General features: G+C 38.7%; 1 protein-coding gene across 3 annotated transcripts; it reads left to right on the top strand.

Moving 5' to 3' along the window:
• The first annotated feature begins 15,567 nt into the window (after positions 1-15,567).
• TLCD5 (TLC domain containing 5) lies at positions 15,568-23,341 on the top strand. 3 transcript variants are annotated; one of them, XM_043991879.1, is made up of 5 exons: positions 15,568-16,248; positions 16,932-16,980; positions 19,840-20,039; positions 21,433-22,025; positions 22,913-23,341. In XM_043991879.1, the coding sequence occupies exons 3-4, from the start codon at positions 19,841-19,843 to the stop codon at positions 21,969-21,971; spliced, it is 738 nt and encodes a 245-aa protein (XP_043847814.1). In that variant the 5' UTR covers positions 15,568-16,248; positions 16,932-16,980; position 19,840; the 3' UTR covers positions 21,972-22,025; positions 22,913-23,341. The 3 variants fall into 3 exon arrangements, with proteins under 3 accessions (XP_043847814.1, XP_043847812.1, XP_043847813.1); XM_043991877.1 differs by having other exon boundaries at positions 16,932-16,984; XM_043991878.1 differs by lacking the exon at positions 16,932-16,980 and having other exon boundaries at positions 15,572-16,248.
• The last annotated feature ends 1,128 nt before the right edge of the window (positions 23,342-24,469 follow it).

Below are 24,469 nucleotides of genomic sequence, written 5' to 3'. Positions count from 1 at the left end.
TTCAACCAATACTCATAGCGCAGGGTCTTAAAGACTCATAATTCTGGATGCTTTCCTCTGGATGCTCTCCAACTGATCAAAATGGCACTAAATATGACGCTCAGAACTGAACACAATACTCTAGATATGACCTGCCCGGGGCAGAGGATGGTGAGATTATTTCTTTCTTACTCCTGGACACTATCAGGAGAGTCCCCATGAAGCCCAAGATTGCATTAGCTCTCTTGACTGTCATATGTCACTACTGACTTAAGCTTGCAATCCTGTAACACTTCCACCCCTCCAATTTTATTCCATATGAACTACCATCTACCCACTCTTCCCACACTTTCTATTTAGGAAGTTGATTTTTTAAAAACCCAAGTGTAAGAATTTATATTTATCCCAATTAAATTTCATATTATTAAGTTTGGTTCAACTTTATAGCTTGTAGAGATGTTTGGAGTCCTGCCACCCAATATATTAGGTATTCCTTCTAGCTATAGCACCTGTCCCTCCTCATCTTCAAATTTGATAAGCATGTTATCTATGCCTTCATCCAAGTCAAGGATAAAAATCCTAAATAGCGCAGAACCAAGAAGAGATCCCTGGGGTTCAATCTTACATTTTCTTGAAAGATTAATTTAAACCATTCATGATTATTCCTTGGATTTAGCTATTCAACCATTTCCAAATCCACCTAACTACACTCCTTTCTTGCCTGTATCTCTCTATCTTGTCCATGAGAACAGGGTTAGAGATGTCAAATGGTTTGTTAAAATCTAGGTAAACCACATCTATGGAATTCCCCTGATCTACTAGTCAAATAATCTTTCAAAAAATAAAATGAGGTTAAGCTGGCATGATCTGTTCTTAAGCCACGGTGGCTATCGGTGATCACTGCTTCTGTTTTTAGTTGTCCATTAACCATCCCTTTAATAATATAGAATTGTTCCAGGGATCAAAAGTGCTCAGTAATCTATAGTTTGCAAACTCCATTTTCTACCTTTTTTTTGGGGGGGGGAGACACAAGAATTGAGAAATTTGCCCTTCTCTAGACCCATGGTACCTCTCCCATCTTCCACGATCTTTCAAAGATCACTGACACTGGCTCAGTAATTAATTCAATCCTCCAGTTCTCTCAGAATGGTACAGAATTGGGGTAGGATAGGGTGGGGAAAGAGAATAGATTTATATTACTAATTGTTTTTCCTTGGTCTATCATAAAATTATATGGTCAGTGTCCTCAAGGCACATAGTGACTAAAAGGTAAACAAGGAAGTCCAGAAATGTGAGGGGGTGATGCTGGAACCCAACCTCATATTAGACATTTGTTCAGAAAATATGCTGAAGGGGCAATCTACAGCTCTAGGTAATCTACATCTAGAGACTTGACTGTAATCTTGTGAGTGAACAATCAGAGCTTGTACTTACTATGTCACAGAATTAAAGAGGTGTTTTTGCCAGTTATGGCAATTACTTCCTTAAGACAATAAAAGATCTATCACAAAAAAGTAGTCAAACAACATGTGAGTACTAAAAAAGGGGGCAAGAAGTGTTGGCAACAGGGGCCATTAGCCTTGTCTTGAGTACATAATTGGTTATATTTCTCTCAACACATTGGATCAAACATATGCTATTGTAGGCATATGTCCAAACCTATATGCACATCTCCCTTCCCCAACTCCTGATCCCTGAGCTAACACATTTTCACAGTAATACCACTTTGTTTGACACTTTGCCTAACCCCATGATCCTTTGGTTTTAATTCATATACATTTGGTTTTTATTTATAAAAGAAATAAAGAGAAACATGGCTTAACTACTCAGCCTCCAGTAGCTTCTAATACTTATTTATGGGTCATATCAGTTGCAGGGAGGGGAAGGGCCTAAGAGGGAGCTCCTGATGTCTACAGCCCATCAGCTCCAACTGGGTTTAGACTTCTCCCTTAGCAGCAACTTGCTAATAATAGATATCATATGATCTTATTAATATAGTCATTAGGATGCATTGTTGGTGGAGCTGTGAACTGATCCAACCATTCTGGAGAGCAATTTGGGATTATGCCCAAAGGGCTATAAAGCTGATCATACCCTTTGACTCAGCAATACTACTTTCGGGTCTTTTTCCCAAAGAGATCATAAAAAACGGAAAAGGACCCACATGTACAAAAATATTTATAGCTTCTCTTTTTGTGGTGGCAAGGAAATGGAAATTATGGGGCTGCCCATCAATTGGGGAATGGCTGAACAAGTTGTGGTATATGAATGTAATGGAATTCTATTTTGCTGTAAGAAACAATGAGCAGGAGAAGTTCAGAGAAACCTGGAAGGACTTGCATGAACTGATGATGAGTGAGATGAGCAGAACCAGAAGAACATTGTATATAATAAAATCAACATTATGTGTTGATCAACTGTGATAGACTAGATTCTTCTTATCAGTACAATGGTACAAGAAAGTTCCAAAGGACTCATAATGGAAAAGGCTCTCCAAATCCAGAAAAAAAAAGGAACTGTGGAATATAGATGCTGATTGGACCATACTATTTCTTTTGTTTTTGGTGCTGTTGTTTTTCTTTTTTGAGGTTTTTTTCTTTTTGCTCTGATTCTTCTCTTATAACATGACTAATGCAGAAATATATTTAATGTTGTTTTATATATATATAAACCTATATCAGATTACCTACTGTCTAGGGGAGGAGGGAAGAAGGGGAGGGAGGGAGAAAAATTTGAAATGGGAAATCTTATATAAATAAATGTTGAAAACTATCTCTACATGTAACTGGAAAATAATAAAATACTTTTATTTTTAAAAAATGAAAAAAACACACCAAAAAATATAGTCATTAGGAGGTAGGGGATGGGGGAGTAGGGAAAGAGGATTAATGAATGCTTTTACCCCTACTTAAATTTTTTTATATGTTTAAATGAACCCAAAGGTGAGGAATAATATTACAGGCTCCATCAGCATGGACACCTAAGTAAATTCAAATACCTATAGGATCCCTAAAACTATCATTCTCTCTCTCTCTCTCTCTCTCTGTCTCTCTGTCTCTCTGTCTCTCTCTCTGTCTCTCTGTCTCTGTCTCTCTCTGTCTCTGTCTCTGTCTCTGTCTCTCTCTCTCTCTCTCTCTCTCTCTCTCTCTCTCTCTCTCTCTCTTCCTTCCCAACCAAACTCCTAGAAAGAGTAATCTGCCTATATTTGCTGACTAAACTTCTTCATTTACTATTCTGTCCTTGATCTCTTGACAACTTGCCTGCATCCCAATCACTCAATCACCACACCAAGATCACTAATGCCCTCCTTATCACTAAAATCAATGTTTTAGGTCCTTATCATCATTAACCACTCTATGACATGAGATAATTTGAACTGGTTTTCCCACTCTGGTTCCTCTCTTTATATCTTCTCCCACGGGCTTCTGAGATACTGTAGGTTCATGGTTTTTCTTCTGCCTTTCAGGTCACTCCACCGTTACTGCTTCAGGATTCTCATTTTCTTCTCTTCCTTTGAAAGTAGATACAAATCTGCCTCTTCTCTTTCTCTCCACACTCTGTCTATAAAGTAATTATGAACCCTCTCTTGGTTTTAATTGCCCCTCTGGACAGATGATGGCCAAATCTGTATATCTAGTGCCAGCATTTCCCCAGAGTCCTAGACATATATTTTCAATTGCCTCCTGGATAGTTTTATCAAGGTATCCAGCCGGCACCTCAGTAGCAATATGGCTAAAAATGAACTGATCAATTATTCCCAAAACTTTGTCTTCCTTTCAATTTTTCCATTTCTAAAATGATATGACCAATCTCCTAATCATCCAGGCTCATTACATTGACGTCATCTTTGATTTGATTCTTGCCTTTCTCTCACCCCAAGCATCCCATTCATTTGCCAAGTAAGTTGTTTCTACCTCTCAATCTCTATCTACGGCGCCCACCCTCACTCAGCCTGTCATTTCTTCTTGCCTATGTTTTTATAATAGCATCTTTCATACTATTCATGACTCTGGTAGGTACCGCATTCAATCAATCTTCCACAATACTATTGGAGTAATCTTCCACTATATTTCCATGATGTCATTACTCTATTCAAAAGACTTCAATGGCTTCCCATTGCATATGAAATAAAGCATAAATTCCAGATTCTGGCATTCAAAGCCCTTCAAAAGTTGGCTCAATTTTACCTCTCTTTTCTTGTCTCATTCAACTCCCCCTCCTATAGCCTGCATTCCAGTCAATCTGGATTAATCTTCATCCTCTGTTCTTGTCCTGCCCCTTTCCATCTTTGCATCTTCACTCACATTGAGCATGTGCTCCCCTCCCCCAATGTACTTTCCTTACCCCTTCCTACCTCTGTTTGTTAAGGCTCCACCCTTCCTTCAAAACTCAACAGATTCTGATTCCTCTACAAAGTCATCAACAAGCACTTACTCTGATGACCCAAGTGAAAGTGATCAAAGTGATCTCTTCCTCCTCAAAAATCGAATAAAACTTCCAGAATCTCTTCTTTGTACTCATCTCACTCTCTCTTGTATCATAGTTATTTGTATCCTCATCTTTCTCCTAATTACTTTTTTAGTTTCTAGATTAACAAGGCTTGTGTCATATTTGTCTTTTGTATTCCCAGAACCTAGCACACAATATATGTATGTGTGTATGAGAAAAATATATTATGTATTCTTAATTTGGTGTCTGTGAACTTTTTGTTTTTAGTGAGGCATTTGGGGTTAAGTGACTTGCCCAGGGTCACACAGCTAGTGTCAAGTGTCTGAGGCCGGATTTGAACGCAGGTACTCCTGATTCCAGGGCTGGAGCTCTATCTACTGCACCACCTAGCTGCCCCTCTCTGTGAACTTTTAAAAAAAAATTGATAATTTTATTTTGATCTAACTAGTTTCTTCTGTAAATCCCATGTATTTTATTCATTTAACAATATTATTCTGAGAAGGACTCTGGGTGCATGACACATAGAAAGGTTAAGAATTCCTATCTTATGCAAATTAAAACAACTCTGAGGTACCACCTGATACCTATCAGATTGGCTAAAATGACAAAAAAGGAAAATAATAAATGTTGGAGAAACTGTGGGAAAATTGGAACACTAATTCATTGTTGGTGGAGCTGTGAACTGATCCAACCATTCTGGAGAGCAATTTGGAATTATGCCCAAAGGGTGATAAAGTTGTGCATACCCTTTGACCCAGCAATACCACTTTTTTAGGTCTTTTTCCCAAAGAAATCATGGAAAGGGGAAAGGGACCCACATGTACAAAAATATTTATAGCTGCTCTTTACGTGGTAGCAAGGAATTGGAAGTTGAGTGGGTGCCCATCAATTGGGGAATGGCTGAACAAGTTGTGGTATATGAATACAATGGAATACTATTGTGCTGTAAGAAATGATGAGCAGGAGGAGTTCAGAGAAACCTGGAGGGTCTTACATGAGCTGATGATGAGCAACATGAGCAGAACCAGAAGAACATTGTACACAGTATCATCAACATTGAGTGTTGATCTACTGTGATGGACTATATTCTGCTCACCAATGCAATGGTACAGAAGAGTTCCAGGGAACTCATGATAGAAGAGGATCTCCAAATCCAAGGAAAAAAAAAAGAACTGTGGAGTATAGATGCTGAATGAACCATACTAATTTCTTTTGTTTTTGGTGCTGTTGGTTTTTTTTTCTATTTTGAGTTTTTTTCATCATTGCTCTGATTTTTTCTCATAACAGGACTAATGCAGAAATAGGATTAATGTTATTATGTGTATATATATATGTGTGTGTGTATAGATATATATATGTATATGTATATGCATATAGATATATAGATATAACCTATATCAGATTACCTGCTGTATAGGGGAGGGGGGAGGGAGGGGAGGGAGGGAGAAAAATCAGAAATTGTAAAGCTTGTATAAACAAAAGTTGAGAACTATCTTTACATGTAATGGAAAAATAAAATACCTTATATGTAAAAAAAAAAGAATTCCTATCTTAAATGATTCTTTTTATAATTTCCACAAAACTCAGTATAGTGTTAGGTATATACATAATAGGTTTTGAATTTAAGTCTGTTCAATTCAACAAATATATACATATTAAGTGTCTGTGTACAGTGAAATTGTCAGAGGCAGGATCAACCTCTCCTCCTCCTCCCCTTCCCTTCCTCACATACCTTGTCTTATTTTATTTGGACCCAAACTTTTGACAGTATATATTTTTATTTTTCTTTAGTGAGGCAATTGGGGTTAAGTGACTTGTCCAGGGTCACACAGCTAGTAAGTGTTAAGTGTCTGAGGCTGGATTTGAACTCAGATCCTCCTGACTCCAGGGCCGGTGCTCTATCCACTGCACCACCTAGCTGTCCCCTTTTGACAGTATAGAACTATGTGCCCTAGTGGCCTTTCTGTGTTAATGGATGACAGTAAATGGAAAAAAAAATCAGTTAAAAGGTAAAGTGAGTAATTTAAACAAACACATACACATATGGGAGTGAACATACATGTATATAAGTAGTCCAAAACACTATGTACATAAAAATGGATGTAGGTAGTTTGAATAGAGAGCAGTTACAAAGACTGATTTCCAATCCTCCCTCTGACACCTTGACTGTCCACAAGAGTTTGATAAATGTTTGCTGATGTGAACTGACTTGAATTCAAAGCCTACAGTGCATGTACCCAACATTGTCTCAGTCCTGTGGGAGGGAAAGGCAGGGTGGGGAAAGGGAACGAAGGTGATATAAAAAATACATTTAAGGCAGGGATTCTAAATTTTTGTGTTTGTCACAGACCCCTTTGGCAATTTAGTGAAGCTTAGGGACCCCTCCTTAGAATAATGTTTTTAAATGTGTACAGTAAAATACAAAAGATTACAAAGGAAACCAATGATATTGAAATGTAATTATCAAACTATTTTAAACAACAAATTTGCAGTCCAAGGTTAGGAACCCCAGATTTAAGATGATACTTCTAGAAGGGACAACTCAAAGATCTTCCATTCCAACTTCTGCCTTTTTAAGATGAGAAAACCGTGGCCTAGGGAGGTTACTTGGCTTCTCCTAATTCATAGAGTTGGTAGCTATCAGAGGTAGAATTTGAACTAAGGTTTTCCTGCACCCAGAACCTATGATTTTTCCAATGTTCCAAGCTGCCTCTGACATAGTTGCCTGATAATGTTCTTGCCCTCTAGAAACATGCACTTAGAATCTAGCTGGGGAAAATTTTGAGATGAAATACCGTGGAGAAAGCACTTTGTAAATTTAGAGTGCAATGTTTACATGAATTATTCTCATGGTTCTTTCTTGCCCTGTGACTCTCTCAAGGATGATCAGAGACTTTCTGACACATTCCACCACATAAGGGCCTCTTCTGTTTTAGGCGCCCTATCCCACCAAGGAACTTCTTAATCTACCTTTTCTTCATTTTTATCCTCACCCAGGGATATTATAGGAATTATTATTATTAATATTTACGGAATCCAAAGTTATACTGCATTGTTCATAATGGGGCAATTTCCTACAGATATCTCTATGAGGTATATTTATGCATGCATGCATATGCATGTTTATTTTGTTCAGACATGTGATTTCACTGGTGTAGGGAACTGGCAAAGTAACTCCTTCTACCAATGCAGATCTTCAATATAGTCTTAGAGACTTTCTTGGAACATGGAAGGATTAAGTAACCAGTCCAGAGTCACATTGCCAGGAAGTATCAGAGGACAAACTTGAACCCAGATCTTTCTAACTGTTCTCTAAGCATTATACCCACACTGAGACATGCATACTTATTTGCATATGTAGGGACCAATTTTTAATTGGGGAGTGTTAGCTAAGCGGCTCACCACAATATTGGGGCAAGGAAGGAGACTGGCAGCCTCCCTCAAAACAGAGCAGAATTTATTTAACAAGAATGAACTAAAAAAAAAAAAACACCACAAACAGGATTAGTAGGATCGAGGGAAAGGAAATAAAATGGGAAAAAGGGAAATTATACAACCTGAATAACACCACCGCACAGGAATCAGCTGAGAACACACAGCAGCGTCCTGTTGCCTTCCAGCTTCAAGCCAGAATGGTGAATCTCCTCCCTTCCTCCCAGCAGACCCCGGACAACCCCCAGCCAATTGGCTGGCCACTCTGACAGTCACACGACTGCCCTCACTAGGCTTCCAATCATTATAATTTTGCCAGGCCCATGTAGGCGTCAGCGAGTGGTGATGACGTGAGGTGCCAGTGCCATGGCAACAGCTACAACCAGTGGGTGGAGCACCGTGCCATTTGCAGAGCTCTAGAGGCCAGTGCGTGCGCCAAGGTTTTTTTTAAAAAAAATTCTAGCCAAAAGATGGGGGTCATAAAAACCTCAAATAACAATTAATTCTTTACACATACGTATGTATGTATGTGGTTATAGATGCACATGTGCACATATGCCCACTAAACATATACATATTTCCTAAATGGATCTGTGATCTCATAATATCAGGTACTTCCTCCAATAGTACAGATAGAAGCCCCTCTACACTTTCTCATCCTGTGTGACCTTTGCTCATGTCTTCTTGCAAATAAGTTCAATGTGCTATGAGACTTCCTCTAATTTTCTTTACAATGTAACAGTAACAGTGTAAGATGTTCACCTGTTATCCCTTACTATATGACTGGTCTACCTTTTCCAATCATGTATCTTTCTTGGTGACCTTTTTCACTCATCATTTTCCTTCAGTTAATTGTTGATAGTGGTATTCTCTCATTTGAAACCACACAATATCATTAGAAGAACATTGGTATTAAAAAAAAAAGATAGACCTTTGTTTTAGGGAGATGCTTGGGGCCATTCAAAGTGTTACAAAACTTCTCAAGTTGACTTAATCTACTCTTTTCCTTCTGTTTAGTCCTAATTCAGTTCACTGTTCATCTGCCATGTCTGTTCAAGATGTATGTTCCAATGGATTTGATCTATGGGCTTTTCATGCAACTATATATTGAAGTCTAGAAATAGCTATTTTTTATATACTTGGTTTTTTCCCAGGTGGATAGTCCAGCCAAACTCTTTTAGGTGATTATCCACATTATTTGGAAGGGTCTGCAATGTTCTGGGGCTCAAAGCAATCAGTTCAATATCATCCATAAATAGGAACACCTAGAGGACTTTAGTATCTATAGGTAATACCTTTTATATTTGGATTCTTCAATTCTGCTCTGCACATCCTCAAAGACAGTGGCAAGCATCATTAGCAAGTATGTGTATGTATATGTATATACATGTGTATTATATGTGTATGTAAAATTTCTATATCATGTATAATTGTTATATTATATATAACATATTATATAATATTACACATCACTATTTATTTGTACTTACATGTATATATTTGATTTTAACAATTGGAGGATAATCAAACAAAATTATATCTGCTATTGCCTATCAAGAATCATTTATGATTTTAACATATTCATAGGAAAAGCCTTGTTGGGGGAGATCATTTAAGGATGAATTTTGCTCTCCTGAGTCAAATGCCTTTTTATAGTAATTGGGCAGAAAGGGAAATAGAATCTTATATTATCTATACGTTTTAGTTGTGTGACTGTAAAAAACTGCTCTGCTACACAATATAGTTTGAAGGAGTCTATCTATTCTCTTCTTATATTTTTACCAAAGTTGTCTTCACCCATTCCTAATAAAAACACTAAAGAGTATAGACCTTCCCTTAAAATCATAAGTAGTATCTATCTAAAATCATCAGCAAGCATTATCTGTAATGGGGATAAGCTAGAAGCTTTCCCAATAAGATCAGGGAGGAAGCAAGGATGCCCATTATCACCACTATTATTCAATAGTGTTAGGGATGTTAGTTTTAGCAATAAAAGAAGAAAAAGCAATTGAAGGAATTAGAACAGGCAATGAGGAAATAAAGCTATCACTCTTTGTAGATGACATGATGATATACTTAGAGAATCAACTAAAAACCTACTTGAAAAATTGAACAGCTTTAGTAAAGTTGTAGGATATAAAATAAACCCACATAAATCACCAGCATTTCTATATATTATTAATAAAGCCAAGCAGCAAGAGACAGAAAGAGAAATTCCACTTAAAATAATTGTAGACAATATAAAATACTTGGGAGTCTACCTGCCAAGACAAATGTAGAAACTATATAAAGACAAATTATAAAACATTCTTCACACAAATAAAGTCAGATCTAAGTAATTGGAAATATATTCATTGCTCATGGGTAGGCAGTGCCAATGTAATAAAAATGACAACTCTACCTAAATTAATTCACTTATTCAGTGACATTCCAGTCAAACTACCAAAATATTCTTTTATAGAGCTAGAAAAATACAATAACCAAATTCATCTGGAAGAACAAAAGATCAAGAATATCAAGGGAATTAATGAAAAAATGCAAAGGAAGGTGGCCTATCCATACTAGATCTCAAACTATATTATAAAACAGAAATCATCAAAACTACCTGGCACTGGCTAAGAAATACAGTGGTGGATCAGTGGAATAGACTAGGTACCCGATATATAGTACTAAATGACCACAGTAATTTAATGTTTGATTAAATCCAAAGAAACCATCCTCCGTGATCAGAACTCACTATTTGACAAAAACTACTGGGGAAAACTGGAAAACAGAAATGAGGTATAGACCAACACCTTACACCATATACCAAGATAAGGCTAAAATGGGTACATGATTTAGACATAAAGGGTGATACCATAAGAAAATTAGGAGAGTAACTAATAGTTTCCCTATCAGATCTATGGAGAAGGGAAGAATTGATGTCCAAACAAGAGATAGAGAGCATTATGAGATATAAAATGATAATTTTGATTATATTAAGTTTAAAAAGTTTTGTACAAACAAAATAAATGTAGCTAAGATTAGAAGGAAAGCAGAAAGCTGGGAAACAATTTTTACAGCATGTGTCTCTGATACAAACCTTATTTCTTAAATAGATAGAGAACTGAGTCAAATTTGTAATAGTATAAGTCATTCCACAATTGATAAATGGTCAAAGGATATGAACAGGCAGTTTTCAGATGAAGAAATCAAAGCTATCTATAGTCATATGAAAAAATGCTCTAAATCACTATTGATTAGAGAAATGAAAATTAAAACAACTCTTAGGTACCACCTCACACCTATCAGATTGGCTAATATGACAGGAAAGGAAAATGATAAATTTTGGAGAGGATGTCAAAAAATTGGGACACTAATGCCCTGTTGGTGCAGTTGTGAACTGATCCAAATATTCTGCAGAGCAATTTAGAACTATACCCATAGGGCAATCAAACTGTTCATACCTTTTGACCCAGCAATATCACTACTAGGTCTGTATCCCAAAGAGATCATTAAGAGACAAAATATTTACAGCACAAATACAGTACAAAAATATTTATAGCAGCTCTTTTTATGGTGGGAAAAATTGGAATTTAGGGGATACCCGTCAATTGTAGAATGTCTGATTAAGTTGTAGTATATGAATTAATGGATTACTATTGTACTATAAAAAGTGATGAGCAGGCAGATTTCAGAAAAACCTGGAAAAATTTATATGAACTGATGCAAACTGAAGTGAGCAGAACCAGGAGAACATTGTACACAGTAACAGTAACATTGTGTGATGATCAACTATGAGATTCTTAGCTCTTCTCAGCAAGACAATGATTCAAGACAATTCCAAAAGACTCATGAAGGAAAATGCTCTCTACCTCCAGTGAAAGAACTGATGGAGTCTGAATGCAGATTTTACTTTATTTTTTCATTGTTTTTTCCTTTTCTTCTGTTTCTTCTTTCATAACATGACTAATATGGAAATACCTTTTACATGATTATACATATATAACCCATATCAAATTGCTGGGGGGGAGTCGGGGAGGAGGAAGGGAGAAAACTTGGAGCTCAATATTTTATTAAAAAAATGAATGTTAAAACTGTCTTTACATGTAACTGGAAAAAATAAAATATTGTTTAAAGAAGAAAGATGTACCAAATTACTAATTAGAGAAATACAAAATAAAACAATTTTGAGTTTTTCTCTAAAAAATAAAAGGATGCCTTCAATATGTGTGTAAATTATCCAAATAAAATTTTTGTGGACATTAGAAAGTAGATCTAGGGTGAGTAGTTGTTGATAGTCTTATTTATCTTTTCAGTAATTATAACAAAATGTGATTCTTTTCTTCTAATCACATGACATCTTCCCAGTTTTCTTGAGAACCAATTCCATAATGCCCTCAAAATGGTGTTGCTTCTTTTATGGACCTCTTCTGTGTATATTCACCTGGTTCAGAAGTCTTCCCTAAATGTGGTTGTTTTTTAAAGTGCTATTTCTACTTTCTTAATCTGTACACTAGTAATTATAAGGGCAACTAGGTGGCACAGTGGATAAGGCACTGGACTTGGAGTCATGAAGACCTGAATTCAAATTCTGCCTCAGACACTTACTAGCTGTGTGACTCTGGGCAAATTTCTTTTTCTTTTCTTTTTTTTTTTTTTTTGCGGGGCAATGGGGGTTAAGTGACTTTCCCAGGGTCACACAGCTAGTAACTGCCAAGCGTCTGAGGCCGGATTTGAACTCAGGTCCTCCTGAATCCAGGGCCGGTGCTTTATCCACTGCGCCACCTAGCCTGGGCAAGTTTCTTAACACTGTTTGCCTCACTTTCCTCATCTGTAAAATAAGCTGGAGAAGGAAATGGCAAACTACTCCAATATCTTTGCGAAGAAAACCCCAAATGGGCTCATGAAGAACTGGAAGTAATTGTAATGTCAGAGTCCAAATGTTTTAGAAATCTTAATAGATCTTGTCCATTTTTCATCTATTTTATCTTTAAATTTAAATACTATTTGAATGATATAACTTAGTTGTGTATAATACCAAATTTTCTGTGGACCCAACATTATATATATATATATATATATATATATATATATATATATATATATATATATATATATATATATATATATATATATATATATATATATATATATATATATATATATATATACACATACACACACACACATATATATACACACACACATATATACACATAATACATATCCATCTATACATACACACATATATACACATTTATTTTTATTTTTATTTTTTTGCGGGGCAATGAGGATTAAGTGACTTGCCCAGGGTCACACAGCTAGTGTCAAGTGTCTGAGGCCAAATTTGAACTCAGGTCCTCCTGAATCCAGGGCCATATCTCTTTGCTTGGTATAGAGATTGTTTGCTGGATGAGGCATTTTGGACTTCTCATTGTAACAACTGCTTGACATTAATTAAACTTCCATAGCTATCATGACAGTCCATATCAGTATCTTTCCTTTTATCTATTTCTCACTATTTTGGGGTTTAGTAGTATGTTTAAATAGGTCATCTGTAATATGTTAATTAATCAAACATATCATTGTTATTCTTCCTTCTAATTTGGTGTCAATTTTGGTCTTTTCTCTAACAAGTCAATAGTATAACTGTACACAAACAGCAGATTTGGAAATTAATCCCATACTGGCAATCAGTTGTTTCTTATCTGTTAAGATTAAGTCAATTTCATTTGTGTGTGTGATGCTATTCCATGTTAAACATTTCCAATACATTTCCATTTATTTTTAGAGGAAAAAAAACTATGATTAGATAGGTGGGAGGCTTCTGAGTGGTCTACAAACCTTTGGCTTCTTTCATTTATTGATCTTGCACCATGTTTTTATCCCTTATACCCATCCTTGCATTAAAATAATCAGGTATTAAAATATGTGTTGATTTAATTTGGAGGATCTGCCAATCCCATCCAGCAGCATTTATAAAGTACTTACTATGTACAAGGAATTATTCTAGGTTCTGGAGATGCAATGAAAAAATGAAAAATACTTCCTGTCATCAAATGGCTTCATCAACCAAATTCTTCTAAAATTTTTCTGCCTCTTTTGCCAAAGATTTTGGCATAATGTCTGGCATTTTCATGGTAAAAGTTTTACTCACGCTTATCATGAACAGTGCAATTTGAGATAACCTAGTGCAATATAAAGTAGCTGCTTTTGGACACATGATGAAAACATCTCTGGCAACTCCTTTAAAACTAAAATGTGGGGGGGGGGGCAGCGAGGTGGAGCAGTGGATAAAGTACCAGCCCTGGATTCAGGAGTACCTGAGTTCAGATCCGGCCTCAGGCACTTGACACTAGCTGTGTGACCCTGGGAAAGTCACTTAACCCCCATTGCCCCACAAAACAAAATAAAACAAAAACAAAAAACAACCCTAAAATGTGATTCTTGAGGACATTATGACTTTTGGTTTTACAGATATTGTGAAAATTGTGCATGAACCTGTCTAATATATCAAGATTTGGAACCTAGTTCTGGGGAGTTTTGAAACTTGATAATCCAGTCATACTAAAACCACACCCAACTCTTCTATTAGCAGCAACAGCCTTAAACTCATAGGATTTAGAGCTGAAAAACATTGTATAGCCCAACCCCTTATCTTACAGATAATGAAACTAAAGCCTGTAGAGGTTAAATGAGTTGCTGAAGTCACACAGACAACAAGTGGCAGAACTTGAATAGGCAACCTGTCAATTTTATTTCTGATTCAGTACTCTGTGGTCTCACCACTCTAAATTCTTTGAAAACAGTGATGGAGGAAGACAGGAAGGAAAATTTTCCACTTCTTAATCTTGGTTTTCTGCTAAAATATATATATTATTATTCTAATATATATATACCTCTGTATATGTATCTGTATCTAAATACATGAGGATAGATTTAGATATCTATGTAATTATACCAGTGCAATCATAGGTTCAATCTCAATATTCTCTTCTCATAGATTCCCTATTGAGATTACATCTTTGTCTCCCTGCTGTTCTTTTAATATCATTAAGTGGATAACATGCAAATCAATATAGTAAATAAAAGTATATATAATTTAAATATAAAGATTTCTCTCTATATTAAAAGGATAACATACAAGTCAATATAGCAAAACTGTGCATGCATGTAACACAAATATGTATGTGCATGCATGCATTCGTGTATGTATGTATGTATCTATCTATCTATCTATCTATCTTCAGTCCCTATCCTCTCTTCCCATAGGTTCTCCATTGAAGTTACACTTTTGTCTTCTAAATGGATAACATACAAATCAATATTCAAAAAAAAAGTGGGTATATATGTGTGTATAGATACATATAAATGTCTATAGATATACAGATACACATAGATAGCTCTATATGTATCTATGTGGTCAACATATATACATACATACATATACACACAGATATCTTTAGATATCTATGTATCTATATATTTTTATAAATCTACAGATATATATATATATAGGCATATAGATATCTATACAACACAACATACACTTTTTTTTCCTATATTGATTTAAATGTTACCCATTTAACGATATTAAACGAACGGCAAAGAAACAAAGGTATAACCTCAACGGAGGATTTATGGGAAGAGAGGATAGAGAGTAAACTTGTTATTTCACTGGTATAGGAAACACTTATGTGAAGAAATAGCACCTTGTTTGCAACTTAGTCTTAAGAGAGTTACCCTAGAGCACTGAGAAGTGGATTAACTCCCCCCAATCACACAGACAGGAGGTTTCAGAGGCAGGATTTTAAGCTCACCTCTACTTGGTTTCAAGGGCAGCTCTCTAACTCAGCCCTCTGACTCTTAGCGTCCGGGAAGCATCCACAGAAAAAACAGGGTGAAAGAAAACGTGGTTGGATGGGACTGCGTTGGCAGAGGGCACGTATCGCGGATCCAGTTACGGACCCTTCCCAGGACCGAATTAAAGCAGAGGGGGCGCGAGCGGAGGCTGGCCTAGCTTGGGAAAACAACCACTAAACACAAAGAGGAGGCTCCGGTCCGTTCAGCCCCGAAGGGCACATTTCATTCCAAGCTCCGCCCTGGCTACGTGGGGGGCGCTCGGGCCCCCTCCTAGGGGGCCTTCTCCTCCTCCCGCCCAGCTCGGTTTCTGCGCTCCGTCCTCCCCGCCACCAGGTGCCCCCAGACCCCCGACGCCTCCTTGCCCGCCCACCTCGCTGCTTCCTGTTGCCTGGATCTGGGCCTGAGAGCTAGGGTTCCGAGGAGCCCGCGGCAGCAGCGGCAGCATCCACAGCATCCAAAGCATCAGTAGCGGCGGCGGCGGCAGCATCCTTGCTGCTTTTCCACGCCCGGCCCTGCCCGGCTCCGCTCGGCTCTCGCTTGCAGGTACCCGGGTGGTGCGAATCCTCGGCCCCAATCCCCACTCTCCCGCACCCCAGAGCGCCCCGGTATGTGGTCGGTGGAAGAGGGAGGGAGAGGCATTCTCCCTCCCCCTCCCCCGCCTCCCTCCCAGCGAAGGCCCTTGCTCTCCCCTCGCTGGCCCCATCCTGAGCCACCACCCTCTCCGCCTCCCACTGTTCCCATTCTGCTCCTATTCCTCGCATGCTTCTCAAGGAATCCTGTACCCAGAATTCTTACCCTTGCTCCTAAAATTCAGCATCCTCCTCCCTCCTGCATCCTATGTCTTGCACTCTGCACTTGCCCACTCCTCACACTCCACAGTTAATATCCTGGACCCTGTATTCCATACATCATAATAATTAGTACTGATATAGTGTTTAAGGTTTGCAAAGCACTTTATACATACATATGGTCCTCACGTGGATTCTGGTGCTATTTTTATCTCCATTTTATAGATGGAGAAAACAGATGCCAAGAGAGGTTAAGTTATTTGCCTTTTGTCACCCAAACACATGTGTGTAAGGCAGGATTAGGACTCGGGTTTTCCTGACTTTAAGTCCAGTACCCTATCCCTTCACCACTTCGAAGCCTTACCACAGTCCTAGCACTCTGCACTTCCATCCTTGAATTTTACACCTCACTCCTGTCATCCTGTTCTTCCTGCCCAGGGCTTCCTTGGCGTGCAGATTGTTGGCCTAAATTCCAGCCTTAAGGAGAGTAAGTAAGTAGCAGATCCAGCTCTCCTTGGTCTTCCCCAACTGAGACTGTCAGTGGCAGAGTCCTGGGTGGTGTGAAGAGGGGCTGACAGATACCCTAGAACTCTTGAACTGCAGAGCAGGTCAGAGTGTGAAAAGAGATCCTTGGTATTTGCAGTGACTGCCTTTAGGCTTAGGAGAAAGTATCTATGTATTGGGGCGGGGGTCGAGATAGCTTTAAACTTTGTTTCTCCATACTGCCCTCCCGAACTTGACTGTAGGTGAGTATCTCTCCATAACAAATCTCTCTTTAGTTGGCTATCCACTTATTTCTTTAGGCTTAGTATTTGCAAGTGGGTTAGTGTGTACATGCTGTCAGGGAATTAGGATCCCATAGAAGAAAATAGCTCTATAAATACCAAGTATTATGAGCATGTCTAAAGAGGCTGATCCGTCTTACCTTAGCTACTGACCTTTAGGAGGGAGGATGGGTGGGTGCTTTCTTTCTTTTCATTACAGGTGTCCTGCGACACTGTTGGTTTTTTTTTTCATTCTATTTTCTGAAAATTGGTTGTTTTTCTATAAAATTTATCCAGAAGCATAGAATGTTAGAACTACAAGGGACCTTCGAGATGGGTTCATACAGTTTAGAGCTGAGAGGTACTTTTGATGTCATCTAATTCAACCCCCTCATTTACAGATAAGGAAACTCAGGTCCAGAGAGGTTAATCATATAGTCCAACTCCCTAATTTTCCAGATGAGGAAGGTCACACAACTTCAGGGAACACTTTAACCTTTCTGGGTCTGTTTCCTCAGGTGAAAAATTAGGGAGTTCAACTGTATGATTAAGCTCACTGGGCCTCAGTTTCCTTATCTGTAAAATGAGAGGGTTTGAATTAGATGACTTCAAAGGTTTGTTCTAGCTTTAAATCCTATCTAAACCTTTGGTGGCAGACTAGAACTCATGTCTCCTGTTTCTTTCTTTAAGTGTTAAAACATCATACCACACCTCCTGGAATGAATTTTAGATGATGAAAGTGTGATAGGATGTGGTTGGGTAGAAGTCTTTATTTGAATATACTTTGGGGAGTGGTTTATGAGTTGGGGAAAAATCCTGCTGTATTATAATTCATTGGTCCATAGGCACTGTTCCACCTATCAAAATGGAAGTTACAAACTGTTATAATGGTACAGAAAATTCCTGTTGAAATGAGAGGGAGACAAGAAATGTTTTTGGCCTTGTTTATACTTATAGGGAAGCACTTTATGGATACAAAAATAATGAAGTAATTTGCATAATCCCATCTTGAATGATTAAATTCATCCAGTTATAGTTTTTCCAGTCCCAACTTGGGCAAATTCCTAAGTGAAACTTTCTGCCTTTGTTTAATTATCCCAAAAATGTCTTTAAAAAGTTATTTCTATAGGAAAACTAAAGTTGCTTCCTTCCTTTCCTCATCCCCTTTTTCCCCCTTTAATGAAGGTTTGTGTAGAATTCAGAATTGAATACAACTCTGGCTGGATTGTTGCTTTTCTTCATTGCAGAACATCTGTGAACTTTTTAATCTAACTTGATTTAAAGCTGTCCTTGCATTTTGATTTTTACTCCAAGGCTCTGATAAGCATGTGACTTAAAACCTAACCTTGGATGTGTGTGGTGTCAGATTAAAATTGTCCCTTAATGACAACAAACAATAGCAATTTCTTTTTAAAAACATGTTTTGTTGATGAATATAAAAAACCAAACTTCTTAGTGATATTCCTTCTCCCCATTCCATACCTCAATCTTCTATAATAAGTCAGTACACATTTTGGCCATGTGTGAAAAGCCTCATTTAATCAACCAGTCCTTCAGTCAACAAACATTTATTAAGCAGCTGAGATCAAATCCAGTCTCAGAGACTAGCTGTGTGACCCTGGGCAAGTCACTTGTCTGTTTGCCTCAGTTTCCTCATCTGTCAAATGAACTGGAGAAAGAAATGTCTTTGCCAAGAAAACCCCCAAACGGGGTCATGAAGAGTCAGACGTGACTGAAAAATTACTAGACAACAACAAAGAAGCATTTCCTAACAATCTGAGCCATCTGAAAATGGGATGAGTAGCTTTGTGGGATGATGAGTTATACCATCAAAAGTGGTTTATAGGATTTCGAGCTAGAAGAGGTCTTGGAAGCCATCTATTTCAACCCCCTCATTAAAAACAAACAAAACCGGGCCAGGCATTGTGTTGGGCACAGGAGATACAGAGACAAAAACAGTACTAGCTTGTAAGGAGCCTATAGTTTATTGGAGGAGACAACATATACATGTAGAAGGATATACAGAAAAAACACAAAATATATAGTGTGCAGAAAAATGGAAGATCTGCTTCACTCATGTCACAGTTGTTCAGAGTTCTGTGGTTGCAATTCTTCTAGTTTCTCCCAGGAAAAGATTCACTGAGGTTTTTGAAATGCGAATGCATTCTCCTCACATGTATGTTATTAAAGCTGCCCTGCCCTAGAGGAGCTAATGCAGGGAGAAGTAAAGTGACTTCCTGGAGGCCACAGGGTAAGTCAGCAAAAGAGCTCATGCTAGGTACCATCCTAAGTACAGCAAGGCTCCCAAGGACCCTTCTGCAGCTTGCCTTTTTAGAGCATGCTCTCTCGGGGTAATGCAGGGTCAGGAGAAGTTCCATCTAAATTTGAATAGAAAATTTGTGGTCCTGTAGGTTGGGAAGAAGAGTCATTGCAACAACACGACAAGTTATTTGTGTGCATGTGGGTTTGTGGTTTCATAGCACTTTGCATCAGAGATGAAGATGCATGCTTACAAAAACCATGACTTGTCTTTTTAGGGTGAGCTCCCCTTGATGTGTCTGGTTTTGGTTTCTCTGTGACAGGATGGCAGCTGCTTTGTGTCTGCAGGTTCTGTGCAGCCTGTGTGGCTGGCTCTCACTCTACCTCTCCTTCTGCCGCTTGAATAAGCATCGGAGCTATGAATGGAGCTGCAGACTGGTTACCTTTACCCATGGAGTTCTTTCCATAGGCTTCTCTGCTTATATTGGCTTTATTGATGGTCCCTGGCCTTTTACTCACCCAGGTGGGTTTCAGGAATTTTTCCTTGGGATTTATGGACTGGGGGATGCCTTGGAAGAAAGGGAATTTTCTATAGAATTGGAGCATTGAAGGATTATTTCCATTAGGATTGATGCTGAGACACTCATCTCTCTGCTACACATTTATTGCTTTATATGTCCATGTACTTGAACAGAGATTCCACTTTCCTAGTGCCTCAGTTGTGAGTAGGGCCTGGGGAAAGTGTGTCATGCTATTTAGATACCACTCACTGAGTATCCAACCAGAGTAAATGTTGGTTAGAGTAGAGTGCGCAAAAGCTTTTTTCTCCTTCTTAGCTGTCAACATTTCTCAGCCATTGATTTTGTATGGTCCCCTGTTGAACTCCTAGGTTTATTCCTCAATTTCCATTACTAGAAGAAAGCAGCCTTCAAACTTTGTTTCATAATAGAAATATTCATGTGAATTAAGCATGTTAGTTCTGTAGGCTCTTTTTCACAGGTATACTGGTATGTATGTTCAGTTATTTTTCAGTCATGTCCAACTCCTTGTAATCCCATTTGGGGTTTTCTTGGTAAAGATACTAGAATGGTTTGCCATTTCCTTTTCCAGCTCATTTTTACAGATAAGGAAACTGAGGCAAACAAGGTTAAGTGATTTTCCCAAGGTCACACAGCTAGTAAGTGTCTGAGGCCAGATTTGAACTCAGGAAGATGAGTCTACCTGACTCCAGGCCTGGCACTCCATCGACTGTGCCACTTAGCTGCTCAGGTATACTGATAATATGCTGCAATGACTGTAATCCACTTTGAGCATAGGAACAAGGCTACTATCTTTCTACTATTTTCTGCTACTTGCTATTATTACTACATTGGTTTAGAAATAAATTTGACGTCCAGGGAAGGAAATATGATATGAGAATATAAGGGACAATTCATCTTTGAGTATGCAGTCATGAAATTTTATTCTAAATGACCCAAAGTGCTGAAAGGTTTGCAAAGTACCTTTCATAAAACAAGGTGCTATTATTATCCCCATTTTACAGATGAGGAAACTGAGGGTCAGAGAGATTAAGTTAATACTTTCCCAGTATTACACAGCTAGTATCTGAGGGAGGATTTGAACCCAGGTCTTCCTGTCTCCAAATCCAGAGTTCTATCTCTTATACCCAGGTGACTTGGTTCAGTTCTAATTGATACAAAATTAATCTCTTGGGTTCTAAAAATAATTTGGTACACAGGTTTTCCCTAGAGGCGATATATTATCATCAAAAAGCAAGTATTAAAAGTAACAAAGAAATGTACTTGCCATATTCTGGCTTCAGTTGAAGCTATAGAAACTTTGGAGATGGCACTGGATCTCTGGGCAAGGTAGCATGGTTCAGTTACTCCATTTAATTCTCTTCTCATTTATTTCAGGATTACCCAACACTCCACTTCAAGTGCATGTTCTATGTCTCACCCTTGGCTACTTCATCTTTGATCTTGGCTGGTGTGTCTACTTCCAGACCGAGGGAGCTCTGATGTTGGCTCACCACACACTGAGTATCTTGGGCATCATCATGGCCCTTGCTCTTGGGGAGTCAGGCACTGAGGTCAATGCCGTTCTCTTTGGCAGTGAGATCACTAACCCATTGCTACAGATACGATGGTTCCTCCGGGAAACAGGGCACTATCACAGTTTCACAGGGGATGTGGTAGACTTTCTCTTTGTGGCTCTGTTCACAGGAGTGAGGATTGGGGTCGGTGCATGGCTTCTTTTCTGTGAAATGGCCTCGCCTAAGCCCAAGTGGTTTGTGAAGGCAGGTGGAGTGGCCATGTATGCTGTGTCTTGGTGTTTCATGTTTAGCATTTGGCGCTTTGCCTGGAAGAAGAGCATCAAGAAATACCATGCCTGGAGGAGCCGGCGGGGTGAGGACCGACCACTGAAAAAGAATGGACATCTCAAAGTGCATTAATCGGGGCTTGCAGCTTGCTATGAATGGGGATAGGCTCCTCATCCTCTTAAAAGGGTAGGATTGGGAATCATGTTGAGGGTCTGTCTGCTGTGGAATGGGATGATCATAGCAAACGTAGGAGAACTTTTTTAAAGGGCTTAATTCATTCAGGGAATGTATTCTGTTCTATAGCACAAACATAAATATCAGTATTGAGTACTAACTTTTGCACTGGCACACTTGAAGCAACTGAGGCGACAAAATTAGGAGGTGTGAGGGCTCGAATCAAGCCAGAACTGTATGGAGAACTCTGCTGGGATCCCTGTTTATTGACTGAAGGGAAGGCCTTCATGTCTTTGGGCAGCTTGGAAGGACCAGAGAAGTGAATTGTTTTGCCCTTGTTACTTTGAGAAGAGTGACTGCTTCCATCTATTTATTACCCCATGTAATTATATTCTCACTTCGTCTATGCCACCCCCACTAGAGGGAATTTGGTGGAAGTGTCATTGGCATTTTCAAGAAATGGATTGTGGAGACCAGACTTATTCTCTGCCTTAACAACAGATAATCCTTGAAGAGCAGAGGGGTGTCAGGGGAAGGAACACACACACTTGAAGCCTTAGCTACATAAACTCTATAGCTAGAGGGCTTCAGGTTCTTCTAGGCAAGCTGCAGGGCAGAGAAATTTATAGGGTCCTGTTGTACAGGTTCTGTTATACCAGGAAAACTGTATTCCAGTTCTCAGGGGCTTTAGTACATTAATCTCTTGCGCTTGAGAGGCTGTGGCTGGATTCCATGGGGATTTACTCTGTAGATTCCACTGGGCTTGAGACGGCAGTTCAGGTTTCAGCTCGGCTGTAAGCACTGCAAACGACAACCAAAGACAAGTACATTGTGCTGGCCCCAGGGCAGTGAGGCCGCATTTTCCTTCTCTCTCATCTATTACTTTCTGTCTCCTCTAGTTCTTAAAAATGGGCCACTAGATGTGAGTATCATATCGAATCGCCAATCCTAAAAGAACAAAAACACTTACCTGGATCAAGCTTGACTCCTGCTGCAGGAAAGGAATTGGGAATCACAATTTCCTGGTTTCTGGGTCCAACATGGCCACTAACTTGGCAGATGAGATAGACACCAAATCACTGTGGTCTGCTGGGAAGAGCACTGGATTTCTATTTAGAAGATTGGGGTTCAAATTCCAGTTCTGCCATGTACTACTGGTGTGACTTTGGGCAAGTCACTTAAGGTTCCGGTTCCTTATCTATAAAATGAGGGAGGGGGTTGGATTAGATGATCTCTTAAGACTGATTCCAGCTCTATATCCTTTAGGATCAATTAAGATCTTGCTGTAGTTTGCCCCTCTGTAAGGAAGGTAACATCTATCTCAAGAGGGTATCGTGAGCTATTTTGGATGTCTGTAGTGAACAATATTTACAAAAGGCAAAAGTGCTGTTTATTTTTTCAGATAGGTCTGTGGCTGGCTAGCTCAGTTGGTTAGAGTACAGTGCTATTGAAATTTAGGTCACAGGTCAATCTCCATATAGATTAAGGAAGTTCGCTGTGTTCCATGTCCAGAGACTACTATGACTTCATCCAGTTGTCACAAAAAGGGATGCCTTTGGCCACAGGAGGGATCAGGCATAGGAACGAATGGTAATAAGTCAATATGTCCCACTTGGAAAAAACAATACAATTGATCTTTCCTATTATTGTCAGTCAGGTCAGTAGCATTGCACGTGTATGAGAAACACAGGACATTACTCATATTTGGTTCGAAAAGCATTTCTTGATGGGCATTGAGATAATCTAGCATCGGTCTTCTCCATCTGCTTGGATTGCCATGCCCATAGAAAGCCAGTGAGTTACACTTCAGCTACATCTGGGTATCTGAGGAATGCTGATTTCAGCAAAAGCTCATGGTGAGGAGTGTGGCTTGGCACATGGACTCCAAAGAAAACTGGCCTTTGGATTTTGGCACAGTGAAACCTCTGTAGTAGCCAAGTGAATGCTCCTGATATTACAGCACATTCCTTTCCTCTTCCCCTTGACAAGTGGACGGGGGAATCTTGCTATTTGTGGGTAATCTCATGAGAAAGAAGCACTTAGTAGTTTGTGGAATGATGAGTTAACTCCTAGGCAGCTGGCAGCGGGAAGGGATTTCTCATAGCAGCTCTCCTGTATGTTGTGGTTGGTACTTGTGTGGAAACCTTCCCAAGAGAAAATGTGAAATGAAGATGACTCAGCTGCTGAAGGAATAAGCTTGAATCTTCCATCACAAGTAAAGAAAGGGCTAACTCACCTGTGGTACTGTGGAATGAAAATGAAGTACTAATTTGCATTTGGATTACTATGTAATAATAACACTTTACTCATGAAGGATTTATATATAAGTATATATATTGTTTGTACTAAATTTTATAAAAATAAACAACTTTGTATTAATACTAAACCTGTATTTATATCTTCATTTGTAGCTTTGTAAATTGGCTAAAAGAACTGTGGGGCCCACAAACATTTCA

Source organism: Dromiciops gliroides, chromosome 3, assembly GCF_019393635.1.
Source record: "Dromiciops gliroides isolate mDroGli1 chromosome 3, mDroGli1.pri, whole genome shotgun sequence".
NCBI classification, from domain to species: domain Eukaryota; kingdom Metazoa; phylum Chordata; class Mammalia; order Microbiotheria; family Microbiotheriidae; genus Dromiciops; species Dromiciops gliroides.
Note: the sequence above shows the minus strand (reverse complement) of the source record. Positions and strands in the feature narration are given on the sequence as shown.

Bases quoted from the DNA above. Each gene is read 5' to 3' on its own strand.
- TLCD5 (XM_043991879.1), top strand. From the start codon at position 19,841: ATGGCAGCTGCTTTGTGTCTGCAGGTTCTGTGCAGCCTGTGTGGCTGG. The intron at 20,040-21,432 runs GTGGGTTTCAGG...CATTTATTTCAG, and splicing joins CTGGCCTTTTACTCACCCAG to GATTACCCAACACTCCACTT.